Genomic DNA, 22,384 nt, shown 5'->3' on the forward strand with positions numbered 1-22,384 from the left:
GTGAACTCCTTGCAAGCACATCCATTAACCTTAACCAGTGTTACACATTGTTCCAAAGTCTGCCAACAAAAAGATACCAACACTATAGTTCATTCTCTGGTATTTTTGTTGCTGAGCACAAGTTGCTGAGGAAACGTTAGCTTTAAAGCCTTAGAAAAAGAAGGATGCACTCAGGCTGAAAGCCAAAAAGTGGAGCTAGTTTTATTGAAATTAGTAGAAAAAAATGATACATGAAAAATGTTCTAAAATATCAATTGTTGTTTTTCTTTTTTAAACGAGACAAAAATTTGTGTCATTTTAATTTGGAAATTTTTCATCATTTTTTTTTTTTTTTTTTTTTTTTTTCTCTCTAAACAAATAGAATTTAGTTTGTATTCATTTAGAAACAAAAGAAAATGCTGAATGCAAGGAGATTCGTAAAATATGACAGCCATCTTTAAAATCAAACTGTTGTATCAGATCAACTCATGTTCTGTATGGATTTTAATTTTCTGACATAAATGAACAATGTCTAATAGAACTAAATTATGTGTGTGTGTATTTGGACACTTTTTTTTTTTTTTTTTTTTTTTTTTTTACACAGTGATCACCACTTATCAAGGCCCGGAAGCCACTCAGGGATAAGGGTTATTGCAAGTACATTATGTTAGTGAGGAGATTTGCTGATATGTTTACTTAAGGGGGCGGTTCATTAGGAATTTGTTAACATTGGACTTGAACACATTCAAGTTGTAGTCCGGAGGGAAGCAGGCAGATGGAACAGAGTTCCACAGGCGTGCAGTTCTAAGAAAGAAGCTTTGTTCATGGAATCTGCGTTTTGATTTAGGCACAGATATAGAGTGGGGGAAATTTTTCACAGTGGATTCAGCTAGACGGGTGTTTTTCGTGAAAGATTGGCGAGGGGGGACCAGAGATTGGAGTTCAGACGAGCATCTGCCATGGAAATAACGATAAAACAAGGACAGGCTCGCAACGTCTCTTCTGTGGGAGAGAGGTTGCAGGGTAGAGAAAAGGGCATCCCCCACTAAGCCACGAAGTCTATTTTGTACTCTGTCAAGGCAGGATAGGCTGTTTTTAGCAGCTCCTGCCCAGATATGGCAACAGTATTCCATCCTTGGACGTACTTGGCTTTTATATAGATAGAGAATTGCATCCGTAGTGAGATATCTTCTGGAGCGGTAGAAGGATCCCACCATCTTTCCAGCGACCTTGGCAACAGACTTGATGTACGTGTTCCATTTCAGATCAGGAGTAAAGGTCAAACCCAGAAGCTTGTCAAAACACGGGGCCTCACCCAGACGAGAGCCATCTATCACAATTGATGCCAGATGGGGATCAGAGCGTTGATGATGTAAGGATAGCAGTTTGGTTTTGGATGCATTAAAGGTAACCAGCCACATCTTCCCCCACTGAACCACGCGCTCGAGATCAGAGGAGAGAGAATCAGAGAGAACTTTGTCATTTACAGCCTTTGATGTGTTGCCGTAGATGGTCGTGTCATCAGCATAGATGTCAACGAATGATTTAAGTATGTGCTTAGGGAGGTCATTGATATAGATCAGGAAGAGAGTTGGGCCCAGGATTGACCCCTGAGGGACTCCAGCATTTTTGTCCATCTACCACTACTCTTATGAGCCTATCGGAGAGAAATGATTTAATGATTGAGAAAACATTTCCAGTTATACCGTAGCTGGAAATCTTGTGAAGTAGACCCTTATGCCATACCTTGTCGAAGGCCTTTGATATGTCGAGAGCAATTGCCCTAGAAAGGAAGCCTTTGTCAAGAGATTCACTAATCCTGTGGGATATAACCGTCAGCACATCTGCGGTAGATCTTGCAGAGCGGAAACCATATTGTGTGTCACTAAGAAGGTTATTCCTGCTGAGGTGGTTGACTATTTCTCTATTTAATATGGATTCCAGCAACTTACTCATAACACACAGGAGACTTATTGGTCTGTATTGAGAGGGAGATGACTTATCACCTGAATTCAACTCTTATAAAGTTTTATTTTATAATAAAAATTAAAACTCATTGCACTTGTGCCCCCTTGACGTGCATATCTCCAACAAATCCGTTTAGCAATAAAAAATCTCACCCGTTCACTGTCGAGGTCCCTAAATGCCAGAGAGCTTTCTACTCTAATAGTTTCTTTCCTCAAACAGCTAGACTTTGGAATTCCCTTCCTCCGACCTGCTTTCCAGACTGTACTGATATGCAGAATTTTAAATGTAACGTAAACCAACATCTTAATCTTTCCTAGACATGGTCCCAAATAGTAGCCCCTTACATCCAAGTGGCGATATGCCTTGTTAAAAGTGAACATGAATAAAAAAAAACAAAAAAAAAAAAAAAAAACTCCCTACTGAAATCCCTTAAAACTTCCCTGATGCTACCAGATCAGGCTGTCCATTGGCTTCCTGAGACGAAATGCACCTACATCGATTTTCTGTTTTTGTTTTCTAGTCTCTTTTGTAAAACTTAATTGTTCTGCAAAAACAAAAACAACCTCCTTCCTCTTCCCCTCCCCTTTCTTTTCCCTCCCTACTTCCCAACCCTGTCGGTGGGGCATTAGAATACACCGACTGCCCCCCCCCCCTGCAGAGAGTAAAAGTCCTTCAATGTTGGCCGTGGGTGGCGACCCATGATGCCTGGGAAAAGGATCCTGGTGGCTGAGCACCTGATACCTAGGGAAAATAAAGGTATTGGGCACAACACTCCACTTTGGCCTTGTACTGGGCTAGACGGGCGGTCGGAGGGGCCCAATCCGATCAATCAGCTGGTCATGTCAATATATAACCCATACCAAGCCAGCAAGTAACCACTAATATTCCCCTCCCAAACCCATACCAATTCCACTAACAACTATATGCAAAAATATGGTGGAAAGCGGTGGTTGAGGGTCAATCATATTTGAGAACCAAAAGCTTACTCCATACGCATCAGATTTGTCTTGGACTAAAATAAAAACAAATGTTCCAGAACAAAAAGAAGATGAGTAGCTGCGAGGAAACTTTCCCAAAATATGAGTACACTGGCTAAGGTATCCCCATCTCAACCAAGGCGAATGGGAACTTCCCCTTGGTAAATTCCCAATAAAAATTGGACTCCGTGGAGGGTAGCGGAGCCCAGGGTCAGTGAATTAAAATAACAATAATAATATGGAGAAAATAAAAAAAAAAAGAACTCACTCTGATGTCTCAGACATATCTGACTTGGCCGACAGATCAAAACCACAAATGAAACAGATACAAAAACAAGGAAATTACCCTAGTCTCACCTACCCTAAATATATAGTGATAGAACCTACAAATAAAGAATCCTTTACCAAAATTTCACCATTTAAAATTGAAAATACTCTGAAAAGCCTCAAACCTGTTTCAGTTCAAAAAATGACCAATGGCACATTATTGGTCCAAGTGGATAAAGAAGCCCAATCCAAAAGACTCTAAACTGGACAACTTTCGATAGGATGAAAATAAGTTTATCCACACAAATTCCTGAACACCTCTAGAGGAGTAGTGAGGTGTGAAGAACTCGCACAGTGCACCACAGAAGAAATTAAAACCAACCTAATAAAGCAGTGTGTCAGATGTGAGGAGAATGATCATTAAAAGAAATGGACAAATGATACACACCAACACATATGTAGTAACCTTCAACTCAACCAAACTTCCACCACAAATAAAAATTGGGTAAACGATGGTCAAGGTGGAAACATACATACCAGGACCACTCAGGTGCTTCAATTGTCAAAAGTTCGGTCACCACAAAGATCGATGCACCCGAACCCCTGTGTGGTAAGAGCGGAACAAATCATGAAGAAAAAGACTGCAAAGAAAAACCAACCTGCACCAATTGCGAGGGAGAACACTCAGCCAATTCAAGAGAGTGCAAGACCTGGCAAAATCAAAAAGAAATCACTAAAATAAAATATACTAAAAATATCTCTTTCCCAGAAGCCAGGAAAATGTATGAATCCACCATCCCAACATATTCGGAAATGACAAAAAAAAAAAAAAAAAAAAAAAAAAAAAGCACCACCATAACTAACACCAAAAGTTTGACCCCATCATCAACAAACTTTCAGAAATAAAAACTGGCGAACTCCCACCCATCATAACAGAACTAAGATCTCTATTAAAAGAGCTGAAAGCTTTTGTGATGGAATTGGACAAACTTTCACACAAGACCAAGACTTCTCCAAGAGCCAGATTCTGCCAAACAGAAAATGAAAATAGAGCAAGAAACACAAACACACACAAAATGAGGGACCTTCCCAGGTGACATCCCCAAAAGAAAAATCCTTCCAGGAACATGGACCTAAACAAAGGTCTCAAAGCAGATCCATGCAATGATCCAATAAGAAACCAAAGGGACAGAATAAGGGACAAAAAGATGATCCATCGAAGAAAGAAAAGAATGAAAATGGACATCCAAGTAGAGAAAAACCATGGCAATGTTCAGGAAAAGAAACTGGAAGACATTCCTGAAACAAAAAAACGAATTGACCGACATGAAAAAAATGGAGGCAAAGGGTAACCCTTCACCTCCTAATGCCCCTGACCCAGATCCGGACCCATGACACACAAAATTATCCAATGGAACTGCCGAGGACTTAAGGCAAATATAAACGAATACTACAACGGAACATCAGAGGGACAAAAGCAAACCTATACTCCCAAACAAATAAAAATGGCAGAACAAAATAAAAAAAAACTCTGAACATAGCAGCTCTACAATGGAACTGTAGAGGATTGAAACCAAACTATGAAGAACTAAAGCAATTCATTAAAGAGTATAACCCAAATATCATATGCCTACAGGAAACTAATGAAGGAAAACTCCAAACTCTCAAAGACTGCGAAGCATCCTTTCACATATAAACCATAGACCAATAAGCAGCACGACCATTATGTTAAAGAAAACAATACCCACAAAAAACTCAAGCTAAATACAGACCTTGCAGGCATTGCAGTAAGAGCTACCTTACACCAAACTCACAATTTGCTCGATTTACATTCCACCAAAATATAAACTCGAAAAAACTCAGAGACAGAATAATTGAACAGCTCCCTGCATCATTCCTAATCCTGGGGGATTTCAATGCACACGACTATCTTTGGGGAAACATACAACCAAACCACAACGGAAAAATAATAGAAGCCATACTAGAAACTCCAGACATATGTATACTGAACAATGGCACACATCCACCTACAGGAACAACCTCAGCCATAAATCTAACACTCAGCTCTCTGACAATTTACATGGACTTTAATTGGGATATCCATGAAGAACAGTGTGGTAGTGACCACTATCCAATTATCATCAAAACAAACAATCCCACAATAGAAAATGGAGCAGCAAAATGGCAACTAAAGAGAGCTGACTGGTCCACATTCAAGAATCTCTGCCAAACACAAATAAATAATGAAATACTTCAGGAACCCGACCCAGTAGCAACGTTCACTCAAATGTTAATAAAAATAGTAGAGGAAAGAATCCCCAAAACTTGAAAGAAAAACAGTAAACATAAACCATGGTTCACAAAAAGTGCAAAGAAACAATCAAGAAACGGAAAAAAAAAACTAAAAAAATACAGGATAAATCCATCCACAACAAACTTAGAAATTTACCGCCAAGCCCGTGCAAAAGCACGACAAATAACCAAAAAAGCCAAACAGAAAACATGGCAAGATTATGTATCTAAGCTAAATAATAAAACACCTAGCAAGAAAGTATGGGACATGGTGAGGAAAATTAATGGGAAACAAATCCAATACCCCACTATACACCTAAAAAAAACTGATGGTGGAAAATGCACTGAAAAAAAGAACATGGTAAACTTACTTGCTGAACAACTAAATAAAAACTCCTCATCCAAACACCACAGCTTAACATTCCAAAACTACAAAATGGAAGCAGAAAAAGGAAAACTGAATTTCACCACAAACAACGCAGAAAAACATAATTTACTATTCACAATATCCGAACTTAAAAGCTGTCTGGATAGAAGCAAAGATACTGCTATTGGACCAGATGAGATCCATTACCAATTTTTGAAACAACTACCAGAAACCTCATTAAATACTCTTTTAGACATATTCAATAATATCTGGCTCTTGGGTTACTTACCTAATGCTTGGTGAGGGTCCACAATCATACCAATCCCAAAACCTGACAAAGACCCCTCAAATCCAACAAATTACCGCCTTATCTCTCTAACTAGCTGTATCTGCAAGACTATGGAGAGACTGGTAAACTATCGCCTCGTATGGATATTAGAAAAAAAACAAACATCAATATAGTTACAAGGAAAAAAAAAAAAGGAGCACAATGGATCAGTTGGTTAGGATGGAATCTTACATAAGAGATGGACTTATCAGAAACCACCATGTGGTGTCAGTATTTTTTGATTTAGAAAAAGCATACAACACCACATGGAAATACAGCATCATGAGGGACCTGCACAATCTGGGAATCAGAGGAAGGATGCTAACATTTACACAAAATTTCCTTAAAAACCGTACTTTTAGAGTGCGCCTCAGAGGAGAAAAATCTGAAGTGCATGAACAAGAGATGGAAGTGCCCCAGGGCTGTATCATATCCGTTAAACTCTTCCTGCTAAAAATCAATAGTATTGGTAAAGTAGTGACCACAAACATTGATAAATCCCTCTTTGTAGACGACTTTTCAATCACCTATTCATTCCCTAATATGTTAATAGAAAAAAAATTACAGGAATGCCTTAACAAAATAGAGAAATGGGCTGATGAAAATGGGTTCATCTTCTCAAAAGCCAAAACAGTTTGCATGCACTTTTGCAAAAAAAAAAAAAAAAAAAGAGATCATCATAACCCAAAACTAAAAATTAATAACGCAATACCAATGGCCCAGCAAACCAAATACCTGGGGATGATCCGGGACAACAAATTTAACTTCAAGCCACATATAGAAGCACTCAAAAAAATAATAAATGAATAATATGCCAAAAAGCATTAAACATACTAAAGATAATATCACACACAAACTGGGGAGTAGACAGGGAAACCATGCTCCTACTGTATAGAGCACTCATTAGACCTAAATTGGACTATGGTTGCATTATATACCTATAGAAACTCAAGCCCATACAAAACCAAGCACTCAGACTGTTTAGGAGCCTTCTGAACATCACCTATTCAAAGCTTACACACAGAAGCTAATGAACTCCCCCTCCAACCGAGATGGGAAAAACTCTCGCTCCAATATACACTGAAAAGTCTACCAGAAAATCCTGCTTATGCAAAAATATATACATCAATGTATGAACATTTCTATACCAGCAGACCTACAGCTGTTAAACCTTTGAGATATCGCCTTAAAAAGGCTATTACAGAAGGATACGAAGAACAAAAAAATACAAAAAACATACAATTAACTCCACCATACTCCACCATGGACAATCACAGAACCATATATTGACATGGCTATCAAAACAGCTAAAAACAGACTAGCAATCAAACCTATCAAAACAAATTCCTAGAACTTAGGGATAAATACTCCACATACAAAACCATCTATACAGATGGCTCAAAAATAACTGAAAGAGTAGGAGCAGCAGCAAAAATGCATAATACACACAAGCAAGTCCGATTACCGGACGGTGACTCTATATACACTGCAGAGTTACAGGCTATTAAGATGGCTCTAGAACTAGTCCGAGAGTCTAGTGAAAATAAATTATCTTCAGTGACTCCATGTCCAGCTTAATGGCATTGAAAGGAACATAAACCATCCGTACATCCTAGATATTATGGAAATATACCAACACCAAGTAAATGAAAATAAAGCAATAATATTAGCATGGATACAGAGTCATGTCGGCATAAAAGGAAATTCAGAAGCTGACAAACTGGCTAAAGACGCAACAAATCTGACATGAAAACCCCATACACAGATAGAAAAAAATGAAATAAACTCTTACATAAAAATCAAAAATGGCAAAAACTATGGGACGAATAACTAAACAACAAACTTAGAGAAATACAACCGAATGTTGGACAAGACAGAGCCATCATACTAAAAAATTAGACACTATATTCACCAGAATTCGAATTGGTCATTCAAGACTAACACATGAATACCTTCTGAAAGCAGAAGGTATACCTCAATGTAGAACCTGTCAACATCCACTAACCATTAAACACGTATTAATGGAATGCAAAAAATATGAAAATATTTGTGTGAATATTTCAAGGAACAAAACTTAAAGCAATATTTGGAAAACCTTATAAAATATAAGATTTTCTAAGAAAAATTAAACTTTTGGAACACATTTGAAAGAAAAAAAACCCTAGAAAAAAAGACTGGCTTAGAAATACTAAATCTTAATTAAAAACAATCTATTACCTAAAGCCTCAAATGAAGAATATTCTCTTCACATTTCATGGCATAACCTATAGGGTTGATGTGCCACTAAACAAAAACTTACCTTACCTTAAAACTTCCAAGGAGGATGTTTTATGAGTTTAAAAAAAGATAACACTGTAGCTGAAATGACTTAATATTCACTCACCTTATGGAGAAAAATGTTAAAGCATAAGAACGTGCAATGATGATTTACAAAATTTATAGATGGAAATTTCAGATTTGAAGCAAGATGCCTAGTTGAGTTTGATGAAGAGCTCCTGGTATTGCTTAAAGAAAAGCTTTATTCAAACCATACAACAACTTATTATTATCAACAATTTTGAAAGATCCTAAGCTTAGAAAATGAATGTCGCAAATTTTGTCTAAAGGCAACCTAAATTGGCAGTTGAGCTCTGCAGTGAAATTTTTATTAATGCTTTAAATTCACATTCAAAAATCATGAAATGAGTTCAAACACATAATATATAAATATTTAGTTCCATTAGACATTTTGATCTATTACATTTAAAACATGATGCATTAGAATAGGTTAGAAAGTACTTTTAGATTTAAAAAAATTCCTTTTCACAAAATTAGTCCGATTCACTTTGAAGAATTCAAAATTAAATAGAGCGTTACCAATGTAGACCACGGCAAGAGTCTACCAGGCATGGGTACGAAGTATGCTGTATGGAAGTGAAATTTGAAGATTGAAGATATGCATCAGGCGAAATTTCTACAGAGCTTCTTAAAAAGATCTTCCAGTCTGAGGCACATTGCCAGAAGAGTGCTACCCTGCAGATTACAACAGATTTGTCATTAACCATCCTCACTAATACTCATAATTCATTCCATTAATCATCTTATCATGAGATGTTTCATATTTTAACTAGTAATCATTTCAGCTATTTAATCTTATCCTTGAATAGCTTCCGGCCTTGGTAAGTGGTGGTACATTAGTACAGAATATAAAAAATACGAAAATGATATGATGGCCATGTAATGAGTCTTAAAAAACAGGCTTAGATCTGATGACCTCAGAAAGATTAAATCTGGAGAGCAGAGGAAGATATGTACAGAACAGAAAACTTAGTATGGCCATGTTGAAAATATTTTGATTTTTTGTGTTAGTAGATGTAGAAAAGTTTGGGTAACAGGATTAGGCCAAGGAAAACATGGGAGGAAGCGATATAGGTTGATTTAAGAAAGACGGGGATAAATAAAGACCTAGAGAGAGAGAAAGAGAGTTAGGTTAATTTGGAAATTAATTTCTAAAAATTGTCCAAATGTGTCAGCATATAAAACAGTTTGGTTTTATAGCATATCAACCAGTTGTTATTTAAATAAAGTTGTCAAATCTATATAATCATAAAACTCAAATGACCTTGTAACGGATGTTGTAACTCAACATCCAGTTTACGACTTCCGGTTGCGCATGCGTACATAATCAAATAATCAACATTGTTTTACTGTGTACGTTTTCGGCGTCCCAACTGTTTTTTTTTTGTTTTTTTTGCGTTTAAATTATCCAACTAAACAATTGTTAATACTTTTTGCATTTTATTTTTACATTGTTCATTTCCATATTACGTTTAAGTTATTTTAACACAATTTTCTTACAAATAAATCTACTTTAACCCGTTGACAACCATAGGAGCATTTTACAACACCGATTTACCCACCGCCATCATTTTTTTTTTTTTTTTTTTTTTAACTTATTCTCCATCTTTTAATACACCATTCTTAAAAACATTCATACATTTTCTTCCACACTACCAACATAAATAACCTTGAAAATGTTTTTTTAATTTGTGTTACAAATAAATAATCAACGCAACAATAAAACATTGTTTTTTTTTCACGTTTAAATTAAAAGATATCAAAATTTGAATTTAACTTTAAGTATTATGGTATCTGTTCAGTGAACATTTACCTATAAGTGTGGCAAACCACTTATAATTCAATGGCTGGTAGTCTTTTTTTTTTTTCAAAAACAATTATCAACAGAACGACTCATAGAAATCTATCTATATTCTTTTTTTGTTTTAATATACTTTCATAGAAATGTTTCTGTTATGTCAAAAAAAACTATTTTCTTTACGTCACAAACGTCACGTTCATACATTAATTCCATAGCTAATATATCATACTTACCCAACGGGTCACGGGTAGTTTAGTATAATTTTAAAAGTAGGATAATTATTTATACTAACAGGACCTGTGCAACGTTTTGATAAAGCTAATATTTTTCTGGCTAGCATTAAAAAAAAAAAAAAAAAAAAAAAGTTTTTTTTGGATAGAAAAACCAATAACACACAGTAAATAGAAGTTTGTCCATTGTATTTTACATAAAGAATTGACCCAAATGAGATAAATTAATAAGTATTAATAAATACTCAGAAAGTAATATTGTGCTACATAGTTCACTATAAATAATAAAATAACATTGTAAGAGAATCTAATTTGCTTCCTCAGTCCATCACCTCTTGGTAGACAATGTTCTTTATTTTTGTTCCATTTCTTTCAAATGTACCCCGTTTTATATAATGTTTCACTGACTTCTTTTTTCAGTGAAAAAATGCTGCATATCAAAATTATGAGTTCCTTTACAATAATGATCATACATTATAATGATATTGAAAAACGAAACTACATCAAAAGGAGGTCATATTCTTGTCCTGAGTTGCTAAATTGCCTTTTTATGGCCAAATTTTATGAATTTGGCCTTTTTTGAAGCAGTTTAGCCTTCAAAAATTGTATTTTGCCTTTTTCAAAACAATGTACAGACCAAGGAAAAACGTGCAGAATATTGTTACAAAAAATTACTCTTTGAGAATATTCACACCTAAGCTAGGAAAAGACTGACAATCAACCAAATCATAGCCATATTGCATTTGTTTTGAATAGAATTACCAAATTCCATAGGTAAGGTATTTCGCAGTGGAAAGTGGGAAATTTATTATTAGAAGGGAATTCTACTAAAAGACAAAAGCATTACACTTATAAAACACCACTCAAGAAAAACATTACTTTTGGGTATTAGTAATTGTTTTGTTCTCAGTGCGACTGACCTTCAGCCATCACCTTTTAGTATCAATTTGGGAAGAAAAATAAAACTGAGAAACAAGGTCTTGATATTTTTTTTTAAACAATCAGACGGAATAATGAGGTTACTATAGCAAGATGTGATCAGCTGTTTGATCAGATCTGGTCTCTCCGACCTCCCATCTCATCAAAGCTAAGGGACAAAGCAGACGAATGCCTAGCTACCAGGATTCTGTCCTATAGCATCATAAGTTATCGCCAACAGGTGGTCCCATTAAAACAGATGTTAAAGCAAAGATGATTTTGGGGATTACAAAAAACTTTAAATCAGTTTATAAATTTGTTTTTTTTATTTTCATTTTATTTTAAATTTTTTTTAATTTAGCTGTTAATGTTTTATTTGAATTTTCTTTTCCTTTTCCGAAGCTGGGAATGGAGAGAGGTAGGAAAGAATTTTTCCATGCTTTGTAAAAGAATACTCATTGGTAACTGCAGTAAATACAATTATAATAATTTAATTATGCACATTTATTATTGTGTAGAAAGTCATATTTAAAGTTGTAGCGATTTTCAAATTTTACAAACTCTCAAATTAAAGATGGATGATTACGAAGATTTTGAAGAATAAACCAATTATTCTTTAAAAGTGTGCACAAGTAATTGTTCAAAATGGTGGCCGTTTACGTTGTAAAAAACAAAAAAATATCTTTAAAAAAAAAAAAAAAAAAGTATTTGTTTTTGCTAAAATTTGAAAGATGACTTTAAAATAGAAGTCTACGCATAACATAAAATTAGAATTACATTTACTGCAGTTTGAGGATTATTATCTCAAGACAAAGTAGCAAATCTTCAGCTTCTGGAGACAAACTTAGAAACAAAAATGAATCATTTTCTTTTGCATTTAGTGGATGCAATAGTGTCTGAAATGGATTTCTCCCTTGATGATGCATGGTCAAATGCTTGGTTAGAATAAAGTTAAGCCATCTTGAGTTATCAAACGATCTTGGATTTGACTATCATCTCAGCCTTATTCCAATTCCATTTTTGCAACAATATGTCTGTACCAACACAGACAATTTTTCTTCATTTTGTCCAAAATCAAACTAACTTTGTAAACATGGAAAACATTTTTTGGATTTGATCAAGTTTAGTTAGACTGGAAGTTAAACACATCTTTATCATTGTAACTGATTTCTACTTTGTTAACTTTCAACACTTAAGATCTGCACAAAGCAGCAGATTGCACCACAATTTGATTTATTTTGAATTTGAGGTGATCACTGATCTGCAGATCACAGCAGGCACTAGCAGCAGCATTCCAGTTAAACCTTGTAGCATTGATTCGAGTGATTATTTCTCCAAGGATACACTGCTAATAGCTTAAGAGAGATATTTGAAACAGCTTGAAAGAGAATGAGGTAGAAAGAAAAATAAAATATAATGAACAAAAATTCATTAAGATTATTAAGACGATTGTTCTAATCGTAGAGGTCATTCTCACATTTCAAGAAATATAACCTTCAACCTTCATCACGTGCATCTTGTGGAACTAACTTATGAATCTTTGTGCCCAACTTTAAACTTCTGTACAGATTCTAGAGTTTGACAAGATGCATCTGAAGAAGGTCAGAGGTGACATCCACTGAAATAGAATATAACATTCAAGATGAGAACAGTAGTCCAAAGAATCCAAATAATCAATCCTCATCTCAAAAATTCCAAAACACAAATTCATTTGTCATAAAAATTAAATCAAACGTTTCAAGATAAATAACAGGTTAATGTTTTTTTATTCTTTTAAATAAAAAGATTTCATGTTAGATTTTTCAGTCAAAGATTTTGTACAAGAAATTTTTATTAGAAAATAAAATCAATATTTGCAAGTTAAAATGACTAACACTAAATGTGAGTCGCTCACTTACTTTCCTATTTTACTGCCTACAAAAAGAGGCCATTAATCTGCCTGAAACAATCGCTGGGCAAAAAAAAAATAAAAAATAAGTGAGAGAGATGATGATAATTAGAATGAAACATTATCAAACAAAAAGTAAAAACATCCAATCTGACTTTGTAGTCTTTATTATACAGAAGTTAAAAGAGAAAAAAAAGGAAAGAAAAAAAAACAAAAAATAAAAGCAAACTTTCATTTCAGTCCCACATGTAAACTGCATTTTGAAACATGTGGTCAAATTTCCTTTTGTTTTTCTCTTTTCTTTTGGTAGGTGTGTCTTCAATGGAACACCACAAATAGGCATAAACATCTACCTTCACATACGCGTGCAGTAGCCACCGACCAGGAACACACACAAACTAAAAAATGTACATCAGGTTGTTTTTTTAATGTTCTTTTTTGTTTTGTTTTAAAAATGATTTTTTTTTGTCTTATTGTTGATGTCTGAGAAACAAAAGTTGTCTAGGTGCAGTGAGTAACTGGGCAAATGAACAAAGAGAGAAGTAAGAGGAAGAGAGACAGCGAAAGAAAAAAGGAAGAGGTAGAAAAAAGGGAGAAGGGGGAGGAGATAGGAAGGAGTAAGAAGAGGGGGAAGAGAGAGGAAAAAAGATGATAGGGAAAGAGGAGAAAGAGAGGAGAAAGGAAAAAGAAAGAGGAGAAAGAGAGGGAGAAAGAAGAGCGGGATGTTTCCAGAGGTTAGAGCTGAGATATAAAGAAATAGAATTATATACACTTCTTATATTCTGAAAGTTTCGATACAGAAATAGCAGCAGCTTTTAGGTGGGAGGGGAAATAAAAAGATAGACACCCCCACCCCAAAAACAACTTTTTAAATCTACCAATCAAGTGAAATGGCACCAAAACTTACCTGTCCCCCCTTCTCATCCTCCAATAATATATGGGTGTGTGTGTGTGTGTGCATATATATTCATTCTTGGTAGTCAAGATGGCTCCCACCAAGTTGGAAAAAGAGAAAAGTTTGGGCAGAGGGCAATGTTATGAATTGATGAGGAAGATGATCATCCATCAGATACCAGTTTGTTTTGTTTTACTGAATGGAAAATTTGCAACATCCAGCCTCTTAGGGAAATAACAAAGAAGGGGAGGGGTTGTATCATTGGTATCAATTTAGTTTTGATGTAATTCATTCTTTTTTTTTTTTTTTTTTTTTCTTTTTTTTTGCAGGGTGGGGGGTGGGGATAAAATTCCTAAAAATTAAAATTTAAGCTTCAGTGTTTATTTCCAAAGCAGTCATTTTATTTACAAATAAAAGAGAGAGAGAGAGAGAGAGAGAGAGAGAGAGAGAGAGAGAGAGAGAGAGAGAGAGAGAGAGAGAGAGAGAGAGCATGGAAGAGAATATCAGTTGGCCTGTGTATTTGGCCATCCTAATGACCAGCAAAGAATGCTTTTTTTTTATGTCACGGTTGAGCTCTGCAGATGCCAGCCAGAGCGCATCCTAAAAGTGGTGGCGGTGGTGGAAAGAATGTGACATGCAGACCAATGCAACAACAACAATAGTAGAAAGGAAGATTAGTAGTATTAATAGGAGAGGAAGGGGGTTGGCTAGTCACGTCTTTGTTTATAGATTTTGGGGAGAAAAGGAGAAAATTTTAGCTAATGGCTTTGTTGTTGTTTGATATTTCCAGGTAATTTTCGCTGGGAGAGTCAGGAAAGAAACACAAACATAAACAGGAGAGAGAGATACACACAGAAGAGAGAGAGAGAGAGAGAGAGACAGATATACACAGACATAAGAGAGAGACACACACACACAAAGAAGGAGAGAATTAAGACAGGAAAGGAGAGAGATAGGGACAGAAAAGGAGACAGAAAGAGAGAAATCAGTCATCAGTTTTCAAACACCTTGACTGCTTACATTCTTTGACCTGCAATCCATGTTGGAAGGAAGAAGACAGGGGCAGCCACCCACCTCCTCCAGAGTGTGTGTGTGTGTGTGTGTGTGTATGATTGATGTCTTGTCTTGAGAGTTTGTGGTTAACCTCCATATTAGTGTGTGTGGGAGGGGGGAAACATTCTGGCCAGCAGTGAAGACCTGTGGACCTTCTTCTCTCTTTGAAGTACAATAAAACGCTTGCACCTGCTGCTGAAAATGAAGGAAGAAGGGGAACAGTAAAAACTGTGGGAGTAGGAGGAAGTAGAACTGGTTGCCTGCAAAGTGGAGGACCACTAACTCTTCAGCTACAAGTCACAAGGGTTGAAAGAAGGCTGAAATCAAAAAGAAAAGATTTTTTTTAATAAGGATTAACTTAAACACATGTATCCATTATGAAATAGTCAAAAACTGAAATCAAACATTCAATTTATTTACTCATCTGTTCATACTGTCAAAAATGACATACTTTTTCATTGTGTTTATTAACTAATTTACCATCATGCATCTGCATCTATTAACCTTAATTATTCTGGTTATGGCTCACTTCAAGCCATCTTCTTTTAGGTGCATGTCAACTTGAGTTTTTAATTCCTTATCCAACTTAATTAGAAGAAACTTGGATACAGCACCAAAACACTAATCAGCAAAGAATATTATTTGAATACATATTTTATGTGAATAATTGCATTCGTTTAGATAACAAATATGTGTACAATCATGTCAATTTGGTATGATTTCAAGTATCAGTTGAAAGTTTGATGAGAAGGATTTATTTATATTTTGTTAAATGAATTATTTTAGCAATCTTTAAAAACTATAGGGAATATATCCAATGAAAGATTTCACAAAGCAAGTAAATTAAAATTAAATGTGATAATTACAGAAATCAAATTACAAATGGAAAAGAAAAATTATAAGATCAGTCAATAAAAACGCAGCATTCATTGTTCTTAAAAATTTCCTGCTGGAGCCTGCTAATATCCTTACAAAGTTGTTCAATCATTGAACAAGAAATGTTTAATTTTGTCAGTCTGGCCAGTATTTAAAAATACTGGTGATCAGTCTTCTCGTTCTGTACAGATCAATCACCTGTACATCAGTTGTTATAACCTGTAGTAAATCAAGTTAGTTAACTTCAGCAAAAGCAATCTACTTAGTGACGAGCAATATGAATTTTGTTCTACAAGACCAACTCCTGATTGTATGACCACATAGGATCAATGAATCTTTTGATGCAAGCTTTGTTGCAACATAACATATCAAAATCTTTTGATAGGGTTTGGCATAAAGGGTTGCTTTACAAACTTGTTAGCCAAGGAATATCTTCTCAATCTTCAAATCATTTCTCACAAAGATCAGTTGACACAGATGACAACCATCTATGACTACACTTCAAAGAGCATTGGCGATCAGTTTGTTACATTTCACATCTCTAAAACTATAATTCTCTTCTTTCACAACTAACATTTTCAGATCCTTTTTTGCCCCAGCAGAAATGATTCTCTTGAGAAAGCCACCTGTTTTGATAAGCTCCTAGAATTACTATTCATTTCAGATCTAAAATGGAAGGCTTATATCCAATCTGTTGCTAAAATTGCTGGAAAAATGGTTAGATCATTTGACCGCTCTAAAAAGTACCCAACTTGTAAATAAATCTACTTATACAAGTCAGATTGTAAGAAGGAGTACTACTGCCACATCTTTATTGCACTGATAGAATGCAAAAATCGACCTTGCAATCTAGGGGAGGAGGGGAGGGGGGTCATTTCTTCTCTCCTTTACAGTTTTATTTCTCACAGAAAAATGTTAGTTTTTCTCTGCTCTATTATTACAGTAGGTGCTTGACTGAGGTCCAAGCTCCTTTCTTTGCACACTGCAAAGACATTTTCTTTCTTCCTCTGCATACCTAACATCAAATGGAATTTACATAAACTGTAGTTTTCCCAAAACTTCCCACCTGTGGAACACGTTAACAGAGAGTTACTTCCCTAACAGCTATAACAGGTCTTCAACTCTGATGTCAACAAATGCTGGTCATAAACTGTCCAAATATACAATCAAATTTTGTTCATTCTATTCATCATTTTAAGTCTTTATATTTTTCATCATTTGAACAACAATTTTATCCTCAAGTGGGCTTTAGTGTGACGACTCATTAGTAAAACAAAAGAAAAAGCCATTTTGTAAAGATTAAATGAAAACAAAGTTACTAGATTAATTAATTGAAATTAATAAATTTAATATTTAATTTTACATAATTATTAATGGCAAAATACTTCAATAAGCTTTCTGTAGTTCCTCATGCTTCCACTCACATTTTTGACCTGGTGTTACCTTAAAACATCTCATGACACCACCACCACCACCACCACCACCACCCCTTAAGAAATCTTAATAGCTGCTATGATTAAATATCATTAATGAATCATGCACCATCAAGCCAAGACATCCATAAAGGAAAACGATAAAATTATCAAAAGAAAACAAGTTAAAAAAATACCTACGTTTAATACAATTGGAAAAAAAGTAGTTACTGTGTTTATATAACAATACTAATAGCTTGAAATGACTGCTGTTGATGCTTATGTTCATTTGCATATATACTGAACAAAATCCCACTTATCAAGGCCCAGTGGCCACTCGAGAATAAGGGTTAATAGGTATACATTTATCAGTGATTTTAGCATCGTAAACATTAGTGGGAATTTTATAACTTGGATTACTTGGTGGTGGTGGGGGGGGTTCAATAAGAACTCGTTCACGGACTTGAAGACAATCAGATTGTAGTCAGCTGGAAAGCAGCCAAGCGGAATAGAGTTCCACAGGCAAGCAGTTCTAAGAAAGAAGTCCTGTTCATGGAATCTACATTTAGGTGTAAGCACAGATAAAGAGTGTGGGAAATTGTTGACAGTGGTTTTACACAATAAAAAAATAAGTAATAACAATCCCTAAAAACTTGAAATATTGCTTCTTTTTTTTTTTTTTTTTTTAATACAAGTTTGCATAAAATTAAGTTAGGATAGCTATTTCAAGAAGAAAACAAATTTCTTCTAAAGAAATTGGAGTGCCACTCAAATTATTTTTTTTTCAGACTTCTTATTCAATTTCGTTTATTTCAAAATCTAACTGCAAATTTCTTATCAAGAAAGCTGATTATTTGGTTTAAAGAAGAAAAAGTCACTTTACGCATGACGTTTAAATAATTCTTTCATTGGCTATTCAAGTGTATTATAGAAGAACATGTTAATTGGTCAGGAAAGATTTTTATAGAAATTTTATACTAGGAAGACCCCATGGAAATTATAAAATTCACAGCAAAAAAAAAATTTTTTTTTTAATAGTTTAATGTTGTATTTATTATATATTACTGAAATGAGGAATTATTTCTATTAAAAATCCATTTAGTATTATGCATCTAAAATGGTGAAAAGCACACTTTTAAAATTGTCAACATTATATGAATAAGTAAAATTACACAACCATGGTCAGCCTATGACTATGGTTAACCACTTTACGTTTTTTAAAAGGCAATAAATACAAACATGAAATACCTTGGCATATTATTATATACTAGCAGAACCCATGGAAATTCCACAGTAGTTGAAAATTTTAAACACATCAGTAAGAAACTTATCACTAGGGCTATGACATGAGCATATTCTTTTCATAAAAAGACTGACTCTCGAGTATATATCTGACACAGTTAATCGAGAACCACATCACTCTTTATAAAAACACATAAGATATTAACTGATGTATATACTCGAGAGTCAAAATAATGAAAAAAATAGTCTCTTGTCATAGTCCTACTTAGATAAACAATTACAATGAGGTTGGACCTTGTACCATTAAAGACTAAAGATAAATCACGAAGCTCTGGATTTTCAGGTCCTGGTATCTGTTGACAATTGCATCAATTTGATGAACTGTTCTGATCTTATCCTGATCTCGCAACACTGTGGCAGTGTGGTAGCCCTCTTTTTTTAAATTTAATAAACATTTGCTAATAGAATTCCCAGTACATGTCTGTCTTTAACGTCTTTCAAAAGTTCAGCTAGATGTGCATGATACACATGTAATATTAAGTCAATTTTATGTAAGTTCTGATGTCCTTAAGTTGTTTACTATTTCAGGACACCTTGCATTACATGTGGAGGTAAGGAATAGATCTGGTTTTCTGTATTTACAGAAAACTGCTTTGTACTAATTTCAACATGACACATATATATATATAAGTAGGTGATGTTTCCATCTGAAATGCATAGGTTTAAAAGATCCTTAATCAACAAAAGTACCCTTTGATTTGAATTATTCTGACATGGCATTTAAGTAGGTAATGTTTTCATCTGAAATGCGTTGAAATTTGTAAATGTGTTCAGCATGACATGTAGGTAATAATGTTTTCACCTGAAATGCGTAAGTTTAAAAGATCCCCAATCAACAAAAGCATCCTATGATTTTATTTATTTCGACATGAACCTGAAGTACGTAATAATGTTTTCACCTGAAATGCGTTGGAATTTGTACTAATTTCAACATAACATGTTAGTAAGTAATAAATGGTAATAAAAATTTTTGGAGAGGGAATGGTTTTAATGATTTTTAATTAAAGAGAGATAATTTGTTTATCATTAATAAATGTTTGCGATGATGGTTTTTTGTGACACCGGATGGACAAGTAAATTAATATTTAGAAGATTATTTAAAACCTTGACCATGCAAATTTGAAAAATAAAAAAATGTTAACGGTTAACCTACACTACCTTATTCCTAATATTTAGGAAAAAAAAAAAATTGGTGCTTACAGTCCACAGATTGATTTTTTTTAAATACATCATTTTAATCAAAAACAATATAACATACTTAATTGTCATGCCAAAAATAGTAATATATCCAAAAATTACGAAAAATCATTAAGTAGAAAGTTATTTATAGTTATTTTTACGGAAAATTGGGTAAAAATCATTTTTCTTAGATATTATATAGTAGACGGTAGGATTCTAGACGCAGGGACCATAACTCCAAAAGGAATATTTTAGATTACTTGTGTCATGGCAACAATACATGTTGTCTATAGTAATAGACTTTCTATTAAAAACACAATAGCAGTTGTTCTACTCAATAAATTTACGTAATTTTTGGATGTGTTACTATTTCCGATATGACAATTAAGAATGTAATAATGTTTTTGCTTAAAAATGATATATTTAAAAAAAAATCAATTTGTTAACTATTTTAACAAGCACCGAAAAATCATTGTAAAAAAATTGTTATTGTAGCCTATTTTGTGGGTTTGCTTTTTTTCCTCTTCACATTTTTGTTCTACCTCAGATCTAACTATATAATGCTAATTGTGTAATTAAGATCAATTTTTTTATAGTTTTCGTGATTATTGTAATTGTATAAATTACAAACATGTCTTGCTGTCTAGTTTAACAAATGTTAAAGTTTACTCGAAACATTGTATATAGTAAAGAAATAATTATAGACTAATGAAAGCTTTGACAATGTAAATTTAAAAAAAATATAACTAATGTTAATGCTTACTAATATTTTTTTTTCCAATAGAAAAGGAGAAATACAGCTCTTATAACAATTCATAATCTTCCTTTGGCAGTGATTTTTCTTGAAATATTAAGGAAAAAATATTGACAAAAGTTTTGAATTTTGTTTTTTACCAAGTTTGAATATTTTTGCATTGTGGAAATGGACCATGAATTTCTGTTCTTAATGGTAAAAATTTGTTTTCATTAAATGGCTTTCTATAATAAAATACTCATAGTGTGTAACTGAGAACAGAACTAGGTCGATTTAAGAGCCTCCTCTTTTCATTTAAAATCTTTATGAATAAAGTTGATTTAATGTTTTCTATATTGTTCATTGAACAGCCAACAAATAATATGCTGTTCATGCAAAGACATGGAAAACTTAAAACAGAAACTAATGCCAGCCTTTTTAATTTCAGTATAATGAAATAAAAATAAATTTGATTTGCAAGTAAATAAGAGATTTTATGCGACTCAAACATCAAAAATTCTCACAAAAATATCTTTTACCTTTTTTTTTTTTTTTTTTTTTTTTTAATAAAAAATGTTTTGGGAAATTAAAATTTTTTACTTAATTTAAAAATAAAAATAATTTTTTGAGCTTAGAAATAAATTATATTTATTGTCAAGTTTGAGTTTAGAAATAAATGCCATTTTTGCTGAGTGCAACTTACTCATGTCAGGACTTTGCAGAAGACTGAGAGTCCATATTTTTCATCTTTTTGTCCTGAAGAAAGAATAAAAAGCAAAAATAGATGAGCAAAGTGGCAGGGGTGAAGGGAGGGGGCGGTTGGCGGTAAAATAAGTTTTGACTCTTGTAGTTGTAGCTCAGTGGGAAACAAACCCAACTGCCACAAGAGAACGGCCATATTTATTGCACTGCCCTTATACAGATGAGGGGGGGGGATTAAAAATTAGGATTAGAAACAATCAGTAATTTCCTAATGTATAGGTCAATTCTCATTTACAGTGAAATTAGTTTCGCTATTGTTCCCAAGTAATTTATTTTATTTATTTTTTTTTTTTTTTTTTACTTAAACCCAAGTTTTAGTTAAAAAAAAAAAAAAAAAATTTTTTTTAAATAGGAGAAAATCAATAAATAACACCAAACATTAAAAACTTATAACACAGCAAAGCAAATCAACTTAAGGGGAAAATAGCCGATACATACAAATTAAGAATAACATTTTTTTTTTCTTAATAGTAAAATGAAAATAAATAGTATTTTCTCATAATAGATAAGATTAGTAAGTTGCAATAACTCGTAGGTAATCAAAAGCAAAGAAAAACAAATAGCAACACTGAGTTATCTCCTTTTTTAATTAAATCCCAACCATATTCAGACTTATGATAAAACTTGATAAGCGACTGTACATTAGGAAATTACCAAACAAAGGTAAGACATTAGTCATCATGCTAAGACAGTTCAACAAAAGGCAATCAATAGAAGCGTGGGTTAAAAACTAAAAAGAAAACACACACAAAAAGAACAAAAGTAAAAAGCAAAATGGAATGGCAAACAATTCAAAACCATTTCTAATGAAATGTTCATT

At 33.7% G+C, this 22,384-nt stretch overlaps 1 protein-coding gene across 3 annotated transcripts in view; it reads right to left on the reverse strand.

Annotated features, from left to right (window-relative positions):
* Positions 1–14,114: 14,114 nt before the first annotated feature.
* LOC145249620 (uncharacterized) overlaps positions 14,115–22,384 on the reverse strand; it is a 171,078-nt gene continuing 162,808 nt past the window's right edge. For 2 of the 3 annotated variants that reach the window (XM_080111351.1, XM_080111349.1), the window contains 2 exons: positions 21,506–21,558; positions 14,115–15,617 (listed from right to left, as the gene is read on the reverse strand). In XM_080111351.1, coding sequence (XP_079967477.1) covers positions 21,511–21,558 — 48 coding nt within the window. In that variant the 3' untranslated portion in view covers positions 14,115–15,617; positions 21,506–21,510. The remainder of the gene's footprint in view (positions 15,618–21,505; positions 21,559–22,384) is intronic. The other variant, XM_080111350.1, reaches the window with a different exon arrangement.

This window comes from Euprymna scolopes, chromosome 28, assembly GCF_053919585.1.
Source record: "Euprymna scolopes isolate OS-2025 chromosome 28, ASM5391958v1, whole genome shotgun sequence".
Lineage (NCBI taxonomy): Eukaryota > Metazoa > Mollusca > Cephalopoda > Sepiida > Sepiolidae > Euprymna > Euprymna scolopes.